Here is a 19,179-nt window from a genome sequence, read left to right as displayed (position 1 = left end):
TTACGCACTAAGAAATACAATTTATTATATAATATAGTTAATTATTACATTAAATACATTTTTGATATTAAATTTTCAATCTTAAATACAAGAAAGATTTCAAAATAAGTAAAAATCTATTCAAACTAACAACTGAAAATGTATATGAAACAAAAAACTTGCTTTTACAATGACCTATTTACAATGAATTATACTAAAAAAAAATTAAATAGGAATTGGAAGTTCTTTAGCCACAAGAACTAATATATGCTCTGTATTTAACCTCCAGTTGCGAATATTCTTTGAAACTTTACACCACTGCTCTCCATGATGAGGTTCTGCTGCAATGCAGCGCTTTTTAACATCATCTTGAGTTTCTTCTGTACCATTTAACAATTCAAATTTGTAAAAATATGCCCAAGCATCACCTAAATCAGGTTCTATTTTCACTGTACGATTGAACCATTCACGACATTTCTGTAGTTTACGTTCACACCAAAATAATTTGGAAACTGCCAATAAGACATGAGGGTCATGCTCACAACGTTTTAATGCATCAACACTCTTTGTTTTCCTTTGAGGTCTTGGTTCTAAAAATATAGCTTCTGCCCAAAGTATTCCAGAATTTGGACATTCTTGTAGAGCTTTAGCCATTAAAGTATTAGCAATATCCCTTAACCCAGCACGGAACTCAACACGAATTGCTTCAAGCCATAAACGAGGGCCACATGGATTTCTTAGACGACCTTTTTCTAGCACAGATCGGGCTTTTGTTAACAATTTCTGATTTTCTTCAAGATTGCAAAGCATTACCCAAACTGGTACTGATGTAGGGCATTTTTTAATAGCTGTGTTGTAAGTCTCTCGCGCTTTATTTAATTCCCCTTGTTGTTCTTCAATTTGACCTTTCATCATCCATAATTTTGCAAAATCAGGAAAAACTTTAATGGCTTCATCAAGTAAATGTAATGCCAAATCAAGGTTATTTAAACACCATTCAAGTTTTGCAGATTTCATCATTACTCGTGGTGTTGGAGCTGATGCCCGAGCTTTAGCCAATAAACGTCTTGCTCTTTCATATTCAGAATTTTCAGATTCTAATTTTACAGCTGCTAACCATATTTCTTCTGAATTTGGATTTGCTTGAAAAGCAAGTGACAAAATTCCTCGAGCTGCAGGAACATCACCAGCCATCCACTTAGATTTTGCACCCATTAACCAAAGAACTTCTGATTTAGGACAATGTGCAACAGCTCGTTGAAGGAGGGATTCTAATGACTCCCTTGTACCATGATTTTTTTCAAAATAGGCAGCACGAAGCCAGATAGACTTTTTACTTGGGAAAGTAGCTAGTGCATGAGCATATATTGCTCTGGCACATTCAAAAGCATTCTGTGCTGCACAGGTTTCAGCATCCTCCATCCAAGTGTGTTTTCTATCCTCTTCTTCAACACCTTGCCCAATAATTGATTTTATTAAAGCTTGGCAGCAATGTACGGATCCAGACTTTTCAGCTTCAATAGCTTCTTTAAACCAATGTTCACGATTTATTTCAACACCGTTTGCACTTAAGGATGTTATTGCTCTTTCAATAATCTTTTCAACCATATGATGATTTCCATTTGCTTCTTCCAATTTAGCAGCTGTAGTCCATATCTGACGATCTGTAGGGATATTTTCTCTTGCTTTGTTTAATACTTTCCTGGCATTTTCATAAGTTTCTAAGCGTGCTAAGGCTAACCACAAATCAACACTTGTCGGGCAACATTCCACAGCACGACTTAATAAAATTCTTGCATCTTCAGGATCTTCCAATTCAACAGCTGCTTTCCAAAGCCTCACAGAATTTGGAATATTTTCCAATGCCTTCCGGTACACACGTCGTTTAGCTTTGCTTTCAGATTCTAAATCAGCTGCTTTAATCCATATACGTACAGATGTTGGAATATGCCTCACAGCTTGTGCAATTACACCACGTGCAGTATCAGGAGGTTGTAATCGAGCAGCTTCTAGCCACAAATCTTCAGATTTTGGATTGACTTCACATCCTTTCATGATCAAATTTCTAGCAGCTTGGACTTTTCCAGTGACTTCTTCTAAACGAGCTGATGCTATCCAAGCAGGTGGATGATTTGGATTAGTTTCACGAACAGATTTAAGTAACAACCTAGCTTTTTTAATATCATTTATATCTCCACCATATGTTGGTATCATACTTTGTAAATCGGTTAAATAACCCTTTGGATCAACAACGGTCTGACCTTCAACAGAATCTGAAACTTGATTTAATTTTACATTCATTAATGTGTTTCTAGCTTGGCCCATTTTTCTTAAATCTAAGTCTCCTGTTGGTGTAAGCATCCCTGGTGTAGCATTACCATGTGGTATTGCACTCATTAACCCACTGCTTGGATCTATAGATGTGGTTGTTTCTCCGCCTAAATTTCTAGATAAAACAGAATCTGGGAGAGGTGTAAATTTTTCTGCACGTGGATTCCTTATTTTACGATTTCGTGCATCACCTACTTCAGGGACATTACGCCACTCATCTTCAGTAACTGAAACTAATCCTCTTTTTAGATCACTGAACTGTTGTTGAATTTTTGGTCTTTCTTGACGATATCGTTCCAATTCTTCCTTTAATCGTTTTTCACGGTATTCTTTTCTCTTTTCGTCCATTCTTTTATCTATTTCTTCATAAATCATATCAGCTTCTTCATCGTCTTTATCATAAGGATCTTTACTAAACAATGATCCACCATATCCAGAAAATTCATCATAATTGCTATCATTCAAATCTTCATCATCATCTTCCTCCTCTTCTTTCTTTTTACGTTTACTTGGCGGAGCATGTCTGTCGTCAGATACATCATTTGCATCTCTAGCTGGACCAATATCAGAACGAGTTGTAAAGCCAGTAGCTCCACGACCTACACCAGCAACATAACCTAAAGGTGCTGGTACTCCCATAAAATGTTTTTTATTTCGATTAACTAACGCAGCTGGTGGTGCTGTCATGATCAACTTCTTTATTCAATAACGCCAATAAATGTAATGTTCACAAATAAAATCATAAAAAAGTAATAAAAGAAATAAAAAAAATTACCTTAGATAATTGCAACCTACCATTACAATAACAAATATCTTAAACCCCTTAACGAAAAAAAGACCACCATTTGAATATAAACACTAAATCCCCTCACACTATATTACACATTTCTATAAAACAACTGTATTTAAATCAAATACAAGCAGTAAACAATTAAGTTCCGCCAACAAACACTAACGTTTTAGCATGTTCTTAGGTTATGTTCAGTTACGCTAATGGAAATAATTGTTATAGCCAGCTGGTAAAGAACTTCAAATAAGAAACTCATGTTTCGTTACACTTTTCATTTAGTACAAAATTAATCTCAGAAATATTATTTAAATGTTTTAAATTTTTTTAAAATATCGATGATTAGTAAATGTGAAAAAAATGACAATGACATATTTACTTCTTTGAACACATAATGAGGTTACATTAAAATTTTACGCTCTCAAAGTACTTTGAGAGCATATTACTTAATGTTGTACGTTCTACACCATATTTAATAATTAGTGATTATTAACTTTAATGATACTTTAAACGTATCGCGTTCCTATACTGTAATCAAACCAGAATTTTCTGGCGGGACGGTTGCTGTCGCTTAGTGGCTACGGTCGTTGTGTTGTGAAGTTCGTTGCTTTATTTGTGTGGCCCGATTATTGTTATAAAAATTTCTTTGTTTATAGTTGAAAAGAATACAAATTTAATTGGAAGAACTGCATAACAGGTAATTTTTCTGATTTATTTACTTCTTTTCTTATGTAACATTAATTTATAATTAAACTCGTGCATTAGAATACTTCTTGCCAGCACTCAGTTGTCATGAAATCGCCTGCTGTATCAGAATGATTAGTCTTGAAGATGTCGAATCTTCTTTTCATATTAATATAATGTTGAGCATGTCTTTAAATGCTTTACACCGTTGTTCGGAGTATGATTATTTATATTTGTAACATAACCTCTAAATGGTTCCTTACGGCATTTAACGATTTTACATGAAAATGCATTTGTTCGATTTAAAATACCATTTACATAGGATAAAGAATTGAAAATTATAAGTACATGTTCTATTTACTGTCGAAAACTCAATTATTCCTGTAAGGGATTTTATTTAATGATCTTACATGCAAGACATTTTGAAGAAAAATGTCAGTTTCAAAGTAGTAAAACCTGAAATACTGACAGTAAAGGTAAATTATTTGAAGATAACCTTTATTTATTTTTTGTAGAAAAAAGATTGAATTTTTTATTAGTTAAGTAATTTTCAACGACAATCTGTTTCATTTTAGGAATAACAGAAGCTAAGTTAAGGTTCTAAATTTTGACTAACTAAAAATTGTAATAAGAAACAAATTTGTGAATCATTATTGGAGTGAAAAATAGTTGAATTTTGATATGTAGCACCTGTATTTAGGAATAATTAGTTAATTTATAACATATTTTATCTTAATTCTAGTGCTTTTCTGTTATGCTTTTGACAGTTTTAAAATTATTATCTATCAAATGTTAATTAATCTACTAATATTTTTCGTACAAGACATAATAAGCTAATTCTGAGCAACTACCTAATCAACTCAAATTTATTTCATATTTTAACTTACAATGGCAAATATTCTTATAATCAGGAAAACGTGAAATTTAAATGTCAGAAGAAAAAGGTTTAGGTGGCAGGTGACCCATGCAAGATCAAAGTCTGCACTGTTATTGGTAATCTTGACAATTAGCCATCAGTTTGTGAGTTATTGAGACCTGTTCAAAACGTAATCTGTTCTGTAGGTAGAGGTTAGAGTAAGATTAAGGTTACATTTGTGGAGAGAGGTTTGGGATAAATTACCAAGGTATGGGAATACCTTAACATTTAGTAGTACACTTGAACAAATTTTTATTTAAATGGAAGTCTAGTCACTACACAGAGAAATAGAGACTACACCACATATTCCGTGCTATTAGTCACATTACGAAGAGGACCATCAGTCATCTTCATTGACTGGCCTTGAGTTCGACTCTGATGACTTAACTGATTAATAGCCAATGGTTTGTAAACATTTTTTAAAAATTTCTCTAAGATTTTTTGCACTTTGTACAGTTACCATTATTTTCTTAGTTCTAATCGCCCAAAAAAATTACATGGTAATAGGTTTTTAATTAGCGAGCTTATTTTCATATCAACTTAGTAGTGACTCATTGCAAAAATTAGTGGGGCTGCTCCAGAAAATTTTTTTTGGGCCTTTTCAAGGCCATGGTAAAGTTTTCTGTAAAATAAAAGAGCTAAAAACATGAATCAAATAGAATAGCTGGAAGCAGGATAATAATCTCATTCTACACTTCTATCACATTCAAGAATATAGTATATATAACTGAAATATAGATAACTTGTATAGTATTTTTTTTTTTTTTTGTCTTCAGTCATTTGACTGGTTTGATGCAGCTCTCCAAGATTCCCTTTCTAGTGCTAGTCATTTCATTTCAGTATACCCTCTACATCCTACATCCCTAACAATTTGTTTTACATATTCCAAACGTGGCCTGCCTACACAATTTTTTTCTTCTACCTGTCCTTCCAATATTAAAGCGACTATTCCAGGATGCCTTAGTATGTGGCCTATAAGTCTGTCTCTTCTTTTAACTATATTTTTCCAAATGCTTCTTTCTTCATCTATTTGCCGCAATACCTCTTCATTTGTCACTTTATCCACCCATCTGATTTTTAACATTCTCCTATAGCACCACATTTCAAAAGCTTCTAATCTTTTCTTCTCAGATACTCTGATCGTCCAAGTTTCACTTCCATATAAAGCGACACGCCAAACATATACTTCCACCAGCATGCCAGGGTCGGCACTGTGGAAGTGATAGTGCTAACTCTCCCTCATAGCTTCATGTGCAGCTTCCTATGTGTGCAGACACATAACAATCAAACACCATGCCGCTGGAACTGAAGCGCACGGTTTCATACAAAGATTTTTGTATCTTTTTTATAAACTGGGGTATGGTTATTGACATTTAAGCTTAAGGATTATATGTTGTAGGAGTATAGAGAAAGAATTAAAGAAAAAAGGACTCATTTTATTAAATGTTATAGATAATGTCAAGGGGATGCTGTAATTTCACAGTGCTTATACGCAAGCTGCCACTGAACTTACTGTATTTTACAAGATTGTGTAACCCCTTCCCTGTAAGGTATAAAATTGTGATGATATGCTTGTTAAAAATAATATTTGTATTTTATTTGCTTAGTTAAGTGTTGCTTTTATTCATCCATTCATGAAAATTATACTTATTTTTGAAAACTTGTTAAAAATAATTCGTTGATATATCTTTGGCTTATTGAGTGAGGAATCACATACTAGGCACACAATATGTTATTCTTGCATTACAGATAATAACTTCATAAGCCGGTGTTGTACTATTTTTATGTTTGAATCTTTAAATTTTTATTTTGTCTATCATTTTATCGCATTGATACATTGTTTTCTTTAGTCATTATTTTTGATTTTACTATTTTTACAGACGTCGTTCTTTTATGAAATGTTTGTGTTTCTATGACTATGTGTTCAGTCAGTTTCATATGTTAGTGAAGTAGTGTTTACTTTGTGATACCTATGCAGTATATTTAAAAATATTAATTTTGTTTTATTGAAGTGTAAGAATTTGTTAAAATGTGGAATTATGAAAAACTATTGATACTTGAAGAATTACATTGCATTTTAAAAGAAAATGAATATAATATTTCACAAACAACTGCCATGTTGATGAACTTACCGACGAAGAAGATATTGATGAAAATTTGCTAACCGAGACCCCTTCAACAGGTACAACTGATACAGCAGGTATGTTTGAGATTTATTTGCATACTGAAAAAGACATTGACGTTCAAAAATCCAGTTGCAGGGAAAAACCAGAAATTTGTAAATCTAAAAGAAACATTCCAAATGGGTGAAAATTTAACTCTTTTAAAAAAAATTTAACTCTTAGAAGAAAATAAATGAATAGAGGTTATAGAGAATAAACTGGCAGGAAAATCACCCCTTGAATTTTTTCCTTTATTTTGATAATGATTTATTGAATATGATTTTAGAATTTAGTACCAAATATGCATTTAAAAATAGTTGCCAGGATTTTTCCTTAAATAGTGCTTTACTAAAAAGATCTATTGCAATTTTCAAACTGATTGGTTATCATACCACCTTACTTCAAACAGATATGCATTGTAGTAAGATTGAATATGAGGGTGTTGAAATATTGCAAAATTAAATGATCTGTTGTCATTTTTAGGGTCATAATACAAAACCTACATCTTTCAGATAATAGATTAATTGTCAAACAAGATATATTTGAAAAATACAGCCATTTTTGATGTAGTAAACAAACACAGTTTATAGTTGATGTTTATCAAAAAGCAGCAAAAATGTTTAGCAAGGGAAAATCAGTTAGATTTGATTTTAAGCTTTGGTATTTGTGTAGTTTTAGGTCTTCTCTTGTATTATCTCTGATAAAGATTGAAGAAATAAACATATCATGAAGCATTGCTGAGAATTTTTAAAAAAGTAAAGATAATTTTTCTTTAGCACCAATGGCAACCAAGTGTCATCCATCAAAAAACACTTTGCCAGAAGATGTTCATTATGATCAAATCATTTTATTTCACAACATTTTGAAAAAGCTGAATGAAGTTGTATGCTATGTAAAAAGCATACAGTTTTTTTGAGTATAAAATGTAAAGTGCACCTACATTCAAAATGTTTTCAAGAATTTCACACAGCAAAGAAAATAAATAATTTTTTATAAAAAAAAAGAAAAAAAATTAAAATAATTTATTTGTAATTGTATTTCTTTCAGTTTAATAAATTGTAATATAAATTGTACATATGTCTTTTTATTACATTCCTCAGAAAATGTTTTGTGGAATTTTTTGCCAAAGGTGCTTAAACGAACCATTTTATTTCTGAGCGATAATTGATTTTTTTTGATATGAAAATATTTGTAGCTTTATATATTTAGTAATAGATAAAATAAAGGGTTTATTTAGAAATAAAAATGTGTATGTTTATGTCTGGCAGTTAATGGGTTAAGGTTAGTTTATGGTTTATTACTGTCTCCACAAAACATCGATTCTTCTTCTTAGTGACCAAGTTTCACATCTTTACAGAAGTATACCCAACATCATGTCACAGGCATTTCCTCTACTGTAATTCTGTCTTAATATATTGTTGTATCTTTTCATTAAGTGCTTCATTAGCTATTACTATTCTAATTTTTATTTAATTCTCACTTTGACAATCTTCTTGCTACATGTTAACATCTGTGTAAGTGTAGTAAGTTTAAATTTTGTAATTTCATAGTTGGTTGGTTGCTGTATTTGGTAGCTCATTTGCTTTCTTTGCTATCTATACTATTATTTAAAGAGCAAAAGGGGTTTTGTTCGGGGAAAAAACTACTTGATCAATTGCAACCAAATTTTTACCCATGTTTCTTGGCATAATTAAGAAGGTTTTTAGATACATTTCATCGCAGAAAAAGAAAAATGTGTATATTATATGTAGTAGTGGAGATTTGCCTTCCGGTTGAAGCACAAAGTTTAATTAATTGAATTAATAAGTGTGAACTGTGAGTGTCTGAGGTGGTTGGAACTGAATGATTCAAATCAGTTGAATGAAATATATTACAAAAATAAATGAATTAAATTTACATTAAACAAAATAAAATTAAATAAATTTTAAAAATTTCTGTTAAACAATAATGGGCTTTCATTGGGAACTGCATGTGAGAGGCTAGAGAGGCTAGGTGAGGTATGCAAGCACCTCGTGGGAGGCTAAACCCATCATCACCATCAACTGGTAACAAACAAGGTGCTGATTTGGGAGATCCAATGGGGTGCTGTTATGATATCTCTGCAAACAATCGTCTGATTTTCAAAATTCTAACAGGGTATTTGTTAGTAGGTTGAAGGCTAACCTTTACATGCATCAGGTACAGTCGATCTAACAGATCACGATTATTCGTGTCAATCAACCAGATTTCTGGTGAGTGTAACCTTCATGTGAATAAAACAATTTCTGGATTTTTGAAATTCACTTGGAAAGGGGGTGAAGAAAAGTAAAAAATAATTTGAACAATGATTTTCCAATCCCGACAATGCTAAACAAAATATTCAGTAGATTTGGGCTTGGAAATACTCTTCAGATAAATATTTAGAAACCATTTTTGGGTATTTTGAATTCCGATTTTTTTTAAGGGGTATGAAGGGACACGGCGCTGAGGCTCAACCTACACAGCCACTTCAACCATTATTGTATATGTGACTGGCTGCACCTGCCTTCAGTTATTTAATTAAAAAACAAAATAAAAAGATTGATCGCTATGGGAAATGCAAGTAACCATATAGCACAGTTGAAGCTGTGACAGGGAGCTAGTATATATATATATAAAATTACATTTATTTCTTTACTTCTTTTTATAAATTTCTCACTAATGAGTATTATCAGCCTAATTGCATCCCTTCTGCTTCTTATGGTCTCCAAATCTAAATCTTTTTTATCCAACACCATATACAGACACTGTTAGTTGAAAAAAACGTAGGATTAATGTAATTGTTTCAATTTGGGCGAATGTTTGTTCAAGGAACTTTAAAAAAAATTCTCTTTGTAGTACTATTTTGCATAGTACATTTGTAGTTAACATTATCGCTAAATGTGGATGTGGGATTCAAAACAAGAGATAATTATAATTGTAACAAAAATTTGGGAATTATTGATTGTATTGTTTAATAACAATTGCCTTATTGTTCTAATTACAGAAATGTTAAGTGGTACGAGAAGTTAAACATCTACGTAATGAAATTAATGTTGCAAAATCTTTTTGTTGTTGTTTTTTTTTTGTATGTGAGGTTTGGAAATCATAAAGTGCGTTGTTTTTCTTCTTTATCATCCAAGTTACAATACTTGGAGAGGTTTTTAATCAGTATGTTTTTGTTATTTATTTACTTTGTTTCATAACAGTATGTAACTCTGCTTCACATCCCAGTGGCAAATAACAGGAAAAATAGCATTAAATAAACTAATTTTGCAAGTTTATAAAAAAAAAAAAAGTAGTTTTTTGTAACTATATAACCACTTAGTAAATTAAATTATAAAAGGTCACACAGCATATGTACATTACTCAAAACAAATGCACAAAATTGTTTCAGTAAGCAGTGAAATATGTTATCTAAATTAGATGTTATAACATAAATGTAATGATTATAGGTTATCTTGACATGTATCAGAAATTGCTTAAAACAAAATGACGTTGCCATTTAAAATAATGCATCCCAATCCAGGCTTAATAACAAAAGAGAGGGGTAAAAGGTTTTCCCATAATTCTTTCACTGAGCTAAACACTGTCAGCTATAAGCTTGTAAGCAATATTCATTATTACTAGTAACATCTTCAATCTGTTTACCAAATGTGGTAATTAACATCATTACCCTTATGGAATGAAAATGCAATTGGTATAACTTCTATCTCAGGTACTTTACATGCACCACTGCCTTATTGATTGAATCTAGAATTATTATTTACATTGTTGACCAAGACATAGTTAGAACTATTATCTAGCTAGTCTGTAGCAAGTAGAGCTTCTTTAATAAAAACCAAGCCTAGTTTCTGTGTCATGGTACTGCGGGTGGGTAATCATTTCGCACATCACAGAATAAGATCAGCCAAAGAACCAGATGATGCCAGTAAATAAGTAGGATAGGATTGTTATCCACATAAAACTACCATTTTTGGGCCAAATATCAGTCAAAAATCATTGTTAATAGATGTGGTGCTATTTAATCTGCCCTGGTAAGATGATCATTTTCGTTCCATGTTGCCCAGAAACAGGAATGGATCATTAGAGTTTTGTTGTTTATTTATTTTTGTTGATATATTTATTATTATTTGTTTATTTATTATAAAAATATTTTCTAATTTATTTTTTTCATGAACTATATATTTAAATTTGTTTGTTCATGTAGTATCGTGCAAAAGTAATAGCTTCCAATTTTCATTTCTTGTTTGGTGCTTGCAACCAAATCGTTTTACTCATATTTGGCTGTTTATTCTGTTAGGTTACAAGTAAAATTTTAACGCATAGCTTTTTCCATATGCGATGCACTTATTCTTTTCTTATTTAGGGAAATAGTAATTTGTTTTTCTACGGAAGCAAGATCATTACACTGTGAGAATTATCAGTACATATTTCGTTTTTCAGAGAGGGTGGATATTGATTATAGATTGATAATATCAGAGTAAAGAACAATCATGGATGAAACCTAATTAGTAATAGAATCCCAATTGCTCACCAAGTGTAAGAGAGTTTCTGCATCATAGTTTGAAGAATTAGAATATCCATGTTATCACTAAAAGAGAATACATCATTCTCTGGTTCTTTATATTTTACGATTTATGGTTAAATTTTGCAAACTTAAAATTTTCTGAATTAAATGCTTTCTCTTACCAGCTTTTATTTTTCCATATTGGCTATAACATTTTTGTCTTTGCAGTGTTAGATCTAAAGAGAAAATCTCCATACCTATTTGGATTTGTACTGATTACAATATACCAAAAACAGAGTTGACAATTATGATGTACAAATACGTATTGCTCTTACATTTGTTATGTAACTTCTCTAAAAAAAAAAAAATTAATTTTTTTCACTGAAAGATTGAAAGTGCATGTCACTTAAAATTTGGTATGAATGGCCAGATTTTATTAGTTGTAGTGGGTGTATTGTTAAATATCTTTTAAAAACAGTTTCAAATAGGAATTTTTTTGGGAAGAGGTGTTTTTTGCAACCGTTTGATATACAGTTATTAAAACTGTTGATAGATTAACACTAATTGGTAATCAATAGCTTTATTTAACTTTGATATTTATTTATTTTGGCAGTTTAAAATCTTTAACAGTTGTTATTATATAATAGTGAGTTACAGGAAATATAAATAAATTTCTCGTACATGAAGAAAAATCATATTTTAATTATTTAAAAGCATTACAATTGTAACAGTCTTTGATATAAACTTAATTCAGCTTTAATTAACTTAAGTAAATAAAATTTGTATAAAGATACAAGGTACTTATATTAGCTTTCTTCTATATTTAAAGAAAGAATGAAAGTAATAAGTTGGTTTTTATTATGCGAGCAGGGATGTTGATATCGGATTGTATCGCATTATTTTAGATAGAAGTATCCATAGTACACTTGCTAATACACATAGAGTTACCCCACCCCATCCTAAATCTAATGACCATCCTATTGTGTATACTCTTGCAGGATAATAATCGGCCCATACTGGTCTGTATAGATGCTCAAGAGCTATTTTATTAGCTGGTGAAACTCCATCCCCAAGTATTTGTTGATATCGGCTTGCTGATACTCCTAATGGTAATTCCACACAGTCGATCAAATTTCTTGATGAACTTCCTCGACTTTTATTTCCTTGTCTTTTGAAATGGATTATTGTCAGTGTGAAGAGTGCAAAGGTTGCTGTAACAAAAGTTATTATTTAGCAAAATTTGTGGAATTAATTTTTAGTTTAATTCATATAATAAATTATAATTCATGTAATAATATTATGTATAATAAATTTAAATTAAAAATTTAGGTAGAGTCATCAAAAGCACTAATTTTAAACTGAAACTGTGATTTCAGTTTAAGTATTTTAATTTGTAATATTACTGTATTGAACTGTCAATATTGACAGATTTATTATATTCATTACAGTGACCTGTGCACCATAAGGATTCAAATTAATCATTCCATCTCGTGCCATTTCAGTTGGTGCAATGATAACTATCCATCCAAAAGCACAATTTATATTATTTCTTATCCTGTGTTAAATTAGTTGTTACAGTACTGTGGCAACATCAAAATATGTACATTGAAATTACTCCTTGTATGAATTAGACCAAATTTGGTGATTTAATCAATTAAAAGAAAAAAAAGTGTGAATATTAAGAAATTTTCCACATTATTAGAAAGAATAGAGTAAGCATTATTTGCTTGTTGAATCAACTTTTCATATAAATGAAAGTGTTAACCACTGTAGAGTAGAAATTGAGAGGGGCTTGACACCCAGATGAAATTGTTTATTCTGTTCGTGACTTCCCCAAGATAAATATATAATGTGTGAAATAATATATTATTTTTGATAGATCCATTTATGTTCAACAAAAAAAAAACAGTTCTTAGATATGCTGAGATAACTTTGTCTTTCCTTAGATTACCAATATTGGGGGTAAGGGAATTTATATATATATTTCAAAAAGATGGTGTACCATTCCATTATAGTTACCATGATCAAGATGCTTTCAATCTATTGGTTTCTTGATAGTTAGATTGAAAGCGTGATTTTGTTTCCTCTCCTGCAAGAAGCCCTGATCTGAGTCCTCTATATATTTTTTCTTGAGTTGTGTTAAAAACATATAAAAAAAATTCATGACTGATAATACTTGTGAGAAAGAATCATTGCACCCCAAAAAAAAAAAAAGAGCTAATCCATTTGTTTTTTGACATGATCGATCATATCTGGATGGAGATTAAGCATTGTTTTTGGAGCAAAAAGGGGTTCTACCTTTGAAATATAAAATGTGTAATAAATTCCAATTTTTCTAACATTTTAATACATTATTAAATGTTGTATCATTTGATCATGACATCATAGTCGGCTCTTTCAGTGATCCTATACTTATAAATTTATTTTTCGTGTATATATATATATATATATATATATATATATTCATTAGTTAGAAGTGACATCACATCTGTATTATAGCAGAACCAGCTTCAAGTAAATTTAAAAATATGGTGACAAATTGATTGTCAATGTTACTACTAGTGTTTAGATATGTGATCAGTTTGTTTAATTAAATTGCACTGTTTAAAGAATGTTAATTCTGAAGCTGCATTCAGTCAGCTTGAATGGTGACTGGGCCTATAGCTTGTAAGAGACCTAAAATTCATACTACAAAATTGGTCTTTTCTCCCTCTTATATTCTTAGTTGTTTATAATTCCTGATAAATCTAAATTTTCAAGTTTTAGATTATGAAAATTATTTTCAGGTTTTACATATGATTAATACAATACCTTATTAAATAAATCATGAATTTAATCCTACATACATTTTTTAAAATAATGTTCAATTTTAAATATTTAACCTAAAGTATTGTTTTTGTTATACTTTTTTCTATCCAAAAATATTTGGAAATATAATGTTATGAATTTTATTATTGGATTAACTTATTCATTTTTACTTTGTATGTGGGTAACATATCTGGCTTTTATCTGAAGGTTCCAGATTCGACTTTTGGTATTTTTAAGCATCATGAAAAACTACAGGTAACACTTCATAAAATTTCCTTTTATACAAATCATAATAAGGAGAACTTCCTGAAAGATATAAATTATTATTGTCATTAATGATCCTACAAAGCATTCCATCCATGTGTGATATTGGAATAAGTTGTAGCCTGCTACAACCAGCTACAGATTTCCATTTTTCATCCTTCTCTTAGGTTGGTGTCAGGGCATCTGCTTATTAAATCTGACCAAATCCTAGAAAACTGGGATCTAAAAAAAATAGAAAGTGCTTGTTACTTACTTTGATTGCATGGCTTATTGCTTGTGGTCCATATTGAATTTCCTTATGTGAACTTTGTTTAATTATAACCAACATGTATCTGCTGTGTTTAATTAATACTTCTTCAAAGTTTTAGATTTAGAAGGATTAGAAATTGGATTTTTTCTATAATTCCAAACAGGTTTGCCAGGAAATCTGAATCCTCAGGTAACCTACAGATATTATTATACTGTCTCGTGCTTTCCTGTTGGGCCAAGTAAAGAAGTAGCTAGCTGCCTGGTCAACTGCCAGGAGATTTTGCTTGATGCCACATATGGATGCTGAGTGATGATTGATACAATTCCTTTGAAAATGTTGAATGAAGAAGAATGAAAAGGAAGGATAGGTAGAAGATTCATTTAGGAAATTAATAATGGATCCTGATGATGACAAGATATATAATGATTTCTGATGTTTATTCATGTTAACATGTTAAACAATACGCCTACATATGCCTTACTGGGATTTGAAACTGGAACCTTTCAGATTTAAGGCAAAGCTGGTCTTGCACTTTGTTATGGAGGTAAGCAAATTACTGCAGCACAGAGTTGAATTTATTTACAAAAATGACCAGATCTCTTCTGAGATTGGATGAGTGGCCAGCTCCCTTGAGAAGCCCTTGAATACTTATTCTAGTAGGAAGGTTATAGTCTCCGTTTTGGATTAGATTCTTTGGTCCTCCAAACTGAGAATTGTGGATCATGTAGAGCCAATACATCCTTAGGGTTATCTAGTAGGGTGTGATCTCTGATTGACTCAGGGTCTCTATTTCCTATCCAATGACTGCATGATTAATGTAATCGGTAAAGTGTGAGTGAAGTGAAACCAAGCCTCTTAGTCTTTCCTAAAATATAGCCATAACAGACAGTAAACTGTATCTCTATACAAACAGATAATTTTGCAACATTTGGAATATTTCAAGTAGTAGGGTCTTGGAAATCTACGGCATGAAGTTTGGGGAAAGCAGTTAATAAACTAGAAAAATCAGTTCAGTAAACTATTTTTTTTGTTGATGATGAAAGGTAAACATTTTGTTTGTATTCATTATTGGCTAAATGACCAAATTGTTCTTACTACCTAATTTTTTTTTTTTTTAATATGGTCTTACACTTTGAAATGATTGCTCATCAATGAGATGGCTATTGAAACTAGAAGATAATTAAAATGTTTTGGGTCAGGTGTTATCAGAGAGTTGTGTGATGTTTCTTGAGAGAAATTTATTTTGTTTTTACCAAAAAATAAACATTAGGTTTAGTTTTACTAAGTAGTTATATGAAAATTTATTACAGAAGCTTGTAAAAACTTGAACTGTTATCACTTGTTAACTTAAAAGAAATCTTGAATTTATTGTAGTTTATGGAAAAATAAAGTTTTTAATAAAAAAAAATAAATAAAAAAAACAACAAAAGATTGAAAAAACAAGCTTGTTATAATCTCTCTGCTTTAAAATAATTATGTGTTTTTGCTATTACATATTTTTTTTATAGTGAATATAATTAATTCAGAAATAAGGAATGTTGATTTATATAAATATATTCCCTTTTAAAATTAAAAGTCTCATTGACCTAAAATATTTCTATGTGTAACTGGAAAGAACTTGCTTAATTGGAACATGCTGTTATACTGGCACTACAGCAATATTTGTGTAGTGTTTTGTAATAAAAAAAAGTCTGTTTGATGTGTTTCGTGTAATCGTTTATACATGAGTTAAAGGTTAAAAATAAAATTTAATTTTGTACTGTAGTTATGAGCATTATATGATTTTGTTTTTATAATTTTATAAAACTTGTTAATCTGTGATGTTTGCCATTGGGCAGGATGCACTGGTAGTGTGTAAATGGTGTTGCATTTTTAATTAAGAATTTAAAATAAAATGTACATATAATAAATTACAAATTTTAATAACCACTGGTTGTTAAAGTATGTTTTATGGGAATTATTTAAAAAACAAAGAATTTCACGTTACTATAAATAATTATGAATCTAGTGAATTGTGTTTGTGTATAATAGAAATATAATTTTCATCTTTCATACCAAAAGAAAATAAAAAGAATTTACGTTTGCAGTTTTACAGAGGTTAGCAGAAACTATTGCTGTTAAATCCTAAATATTTCTGAGAAAGTAAAACTGGAAACACTATCACAGCCAAAAAAAAAAAAAATCTTCAGTCGTCCAGATTGAATAAAGGTTCTTTCTGAATATTTTTGAAGAAAAAATTTTGGTGGTATATCGGTGAGTAAAATCCTTAAAAAGAGTTTTTGCTTAATGATTTTTTTTTTAAATTTGCTATTTGCTGTATGCATTGTTGCATTATCTTGAAGCAGCTACTAATATATTGTATTAGCTTCTAACAGGAAGTAAATTGTATTATATCTAGAAAAACTGCAGTAAAGGCTGTAAGAGTAATTGCAGTTTAAAATAAAAATTAATGGTTATAAAGTAAAATTTTAGGTTTACAGCAAAAAAACGTAAATATCATCGATATTACATTTTTTAATTAAACGTTGCATATCTTTCATATCACTCTGTATTTTCAGCCATCTATATATTTATCATTCTTCAAAATAATGACATGAGGAAAATATTCGTTTCTACTTTTTTTTAAAACTATTTACTGAATTGTTTGATTTTGTTGATCTATTAGTAAAAAATAATAGAAATTATGAAGATTTATAAACGATTTTTTACTATATAAAAACAGATTTGGTATTTGATTAAGAGGAGAAAAAACAGACAAATGTTTAATCAGTCTCTTATCTATATTTTGTTAAACAAAAGGTATGATTACAATTTAGAGTAAAAAAGAAAGAAATCTAATGAATAGCACTTGATTATTTGTTCATGAGGAAAATTGTAAAAGAAATAAATACAGTGGAATCGTGGGTTCAGTTGAATTTAGATTAAAGTGACCTGATGTGTGTGAATGGTAGGATTACAAATAAAGCAGATGAACAAATTGTAGTCAGTCTATCAGTGAGATTGATGCTGATCGGTGTTAAAGGATCCTTACAGTGATCTTATTAATTCTCTACATCTATTTTATGTTCTGATCACGTCCATTGGCTAAACAAATATTGGCAGAATGTAAAGTGCAAGCTGTAACATGACATTCCAGTCAGTCAATTTCTTCTCTTTCTTTAACAAAAAAAAATCTTAGTTTCTTTTTTTCTAAAATATAAATCTTTCCTGTCTGTTATTGTTTTCTTTATTGGTGAGAAATATCAGATGTTTTTCTTTGTCTAATTCTCTTGTTTTAAGATATCTTAAATTTTGGCTACAGTATTTTATTTAGAGATCTGTTTATTATTGATTTTTCCATAAAAAAGAATTTTTGAAAATTGCTTTCACCTATGGGCACAGACAGTATGCCTTAACAAACATTCATAAAATATACCATTAACAACATCCTGAAAATTGCTTGATCACTATTTTCTATAAATGAAGAAGTAATTTTACTTTCATTTGAATAATGCTATACAGTTTTTAATTATTATTACTATTAAAAATACTAAAATAAAAATTTTTAACATACTGGTAGAAACTGTGGAGTATATACACCACAATAATTTTAATACACTGTCGGCTTATACCTACCTACCGTATTCCATGTAATATGAAATTATGCTTTTGTTACCTGCTAGTAGATACATAACTCCTGTTACAAGGACAGCACTTATCTGGTGTTTTAAAACGCCAAATGCACCAACTAAAGCTGATGATCCCAATATTATTAGACATACTAGTGCGCAAGATATTGATAAATTTTGCATTCCTGTAACAGAAATATTTTATTTGTTTACATATTTGTAATTATTATTTATATATTTTATATACCACAACTATAATGGTTGTAACTGACTTTCATAAGTTTCAAGTTACTGAAACTTGTTACTGAAAATCGTATTTTCAGCAGGTATCTGCTGAATAACATGGCATGTATCTGTTTCCAGAATATGATCCCATACCAGACTGACTAGGAAAAGTGAGAAGTGACATGGTTTCCCTGCCTTTTCCACTGAGCTTGTACTAGCTCAGTGGAAAAGGAGTTTTATTTTCATTGTAGTGTGTACAATGAAAATAAAAGCTTATGTTGTAGAAGGTCGATACTTTATAACTGAACCTGGAAACATTTACACCCATCAAATAGGACAACAGTAATGATATTTGTAGTTTTACATATGCACATCTAATTTATTATTATTTTCATGTTTTATTAATTCATTATTACATAATTGGTATTAATAATTCAATAAACAAAGATTGCAAAAATAAGAATTTTAATTTAGATTATTTTTAAATCAAAAAATTCTTCACTAATGCTTGAATATATACTGTATCTGTAATTACACTAAATTAAATGTTCAATTATTATTGCTTATTACTGTTGTATATTAGCACATCAAGTCCCAAACTGCGTTTTATATTCAAAGCTACAATTTGCTCTGTTCATCATGAGGGTAAATAATGAAC

The 19,179-nt window shown here is 30.2% G+C and overlaps 3 protein-coding genes across 9 annotated transcripts in view; 1 reads left to right on the top strand and 2 right to left on the bottom strand.

Moving 5' to 3' along the window:
* Prp6 (pre-mRNA processing factor 6) lies at nt 1–3,288 on the bottom strand. The gene has a single exon (XM_075374340.1). The coding sequence runs from the start codon at nt 2,995–2,997 to the stop codon at nt 205–207; it is 2,793 nt and encodes a 930-aa protein (XP_075230455.1). The 5' UTR covers nt 2,998–3,288; the 3' UTR covers nt 1–204.
* Nucleotides 3,289–3,627: 339 nt separating this feature from the next.
* LOC142329798 (protein HGV2-like) overlaps nt 3,628–19,179 on the top strand; it is a 169,743-nt gene continuing 154,191 nt past the window's right edge. For 2 of the 7 annotated variants that reach the window (XM_075374608.1, XM_075374605.1), the window contains exon 1: nt 3,628–3,794. The gene's annotated coding sequence lies outside the window, so the exon portion shown is untranslated. Of the gene's footprint in view, nt 3,795–16,775; nt 16,942–19,179 lie in introns of all 7 variants that reach the window. The other 5 variants (XM_075374612.1, XM_075374611.1, XM_075374606.1 and 2 more) reach the window with 4 other exon arrangements.
* LOC142329799 (uncharacterized) overlaps nt 12,049–19,179 on the bottom strand; it is a 156,034-nt gene continuing 148,903 nt past the window's right edge. The window contains exons 5-6 of the mRNA XM_075374613.1: nt 18,344–18,481; nt 12,049–12,577 (exon numbers count right to left, since the gene is read on the bottom strand). Of these exons, the coding sequence (XP_075230728.1) occupies nt 12,225–12,577; nt 18,344–18,481 (491 nt within the window). The 3' untranslated portion in view covers nt 12,049–12,224. The remainder of the gene's footprint in view (nt 12,578–18,343; nt 18,482–19,179) is intronic.

Source organism: Lycorma delicatula, chromosome 9 (assembly GCF_047948215.1).
Source record: "Lycorma delicatula isolate Av1 chromosome 9, ASM4794821v1, whole genome shotgun sequence".
In the NCBI taxonomy this organism is placed as follows: Eukaryota; Metazoa; Arthropoda; class Insecta; order Hemiptera; family Fulgoridae; genus Lycorma; species Lycorma delicatula.
This window is presented reverse-complemented; position numbering and strand designations above follow the sequence as displayed.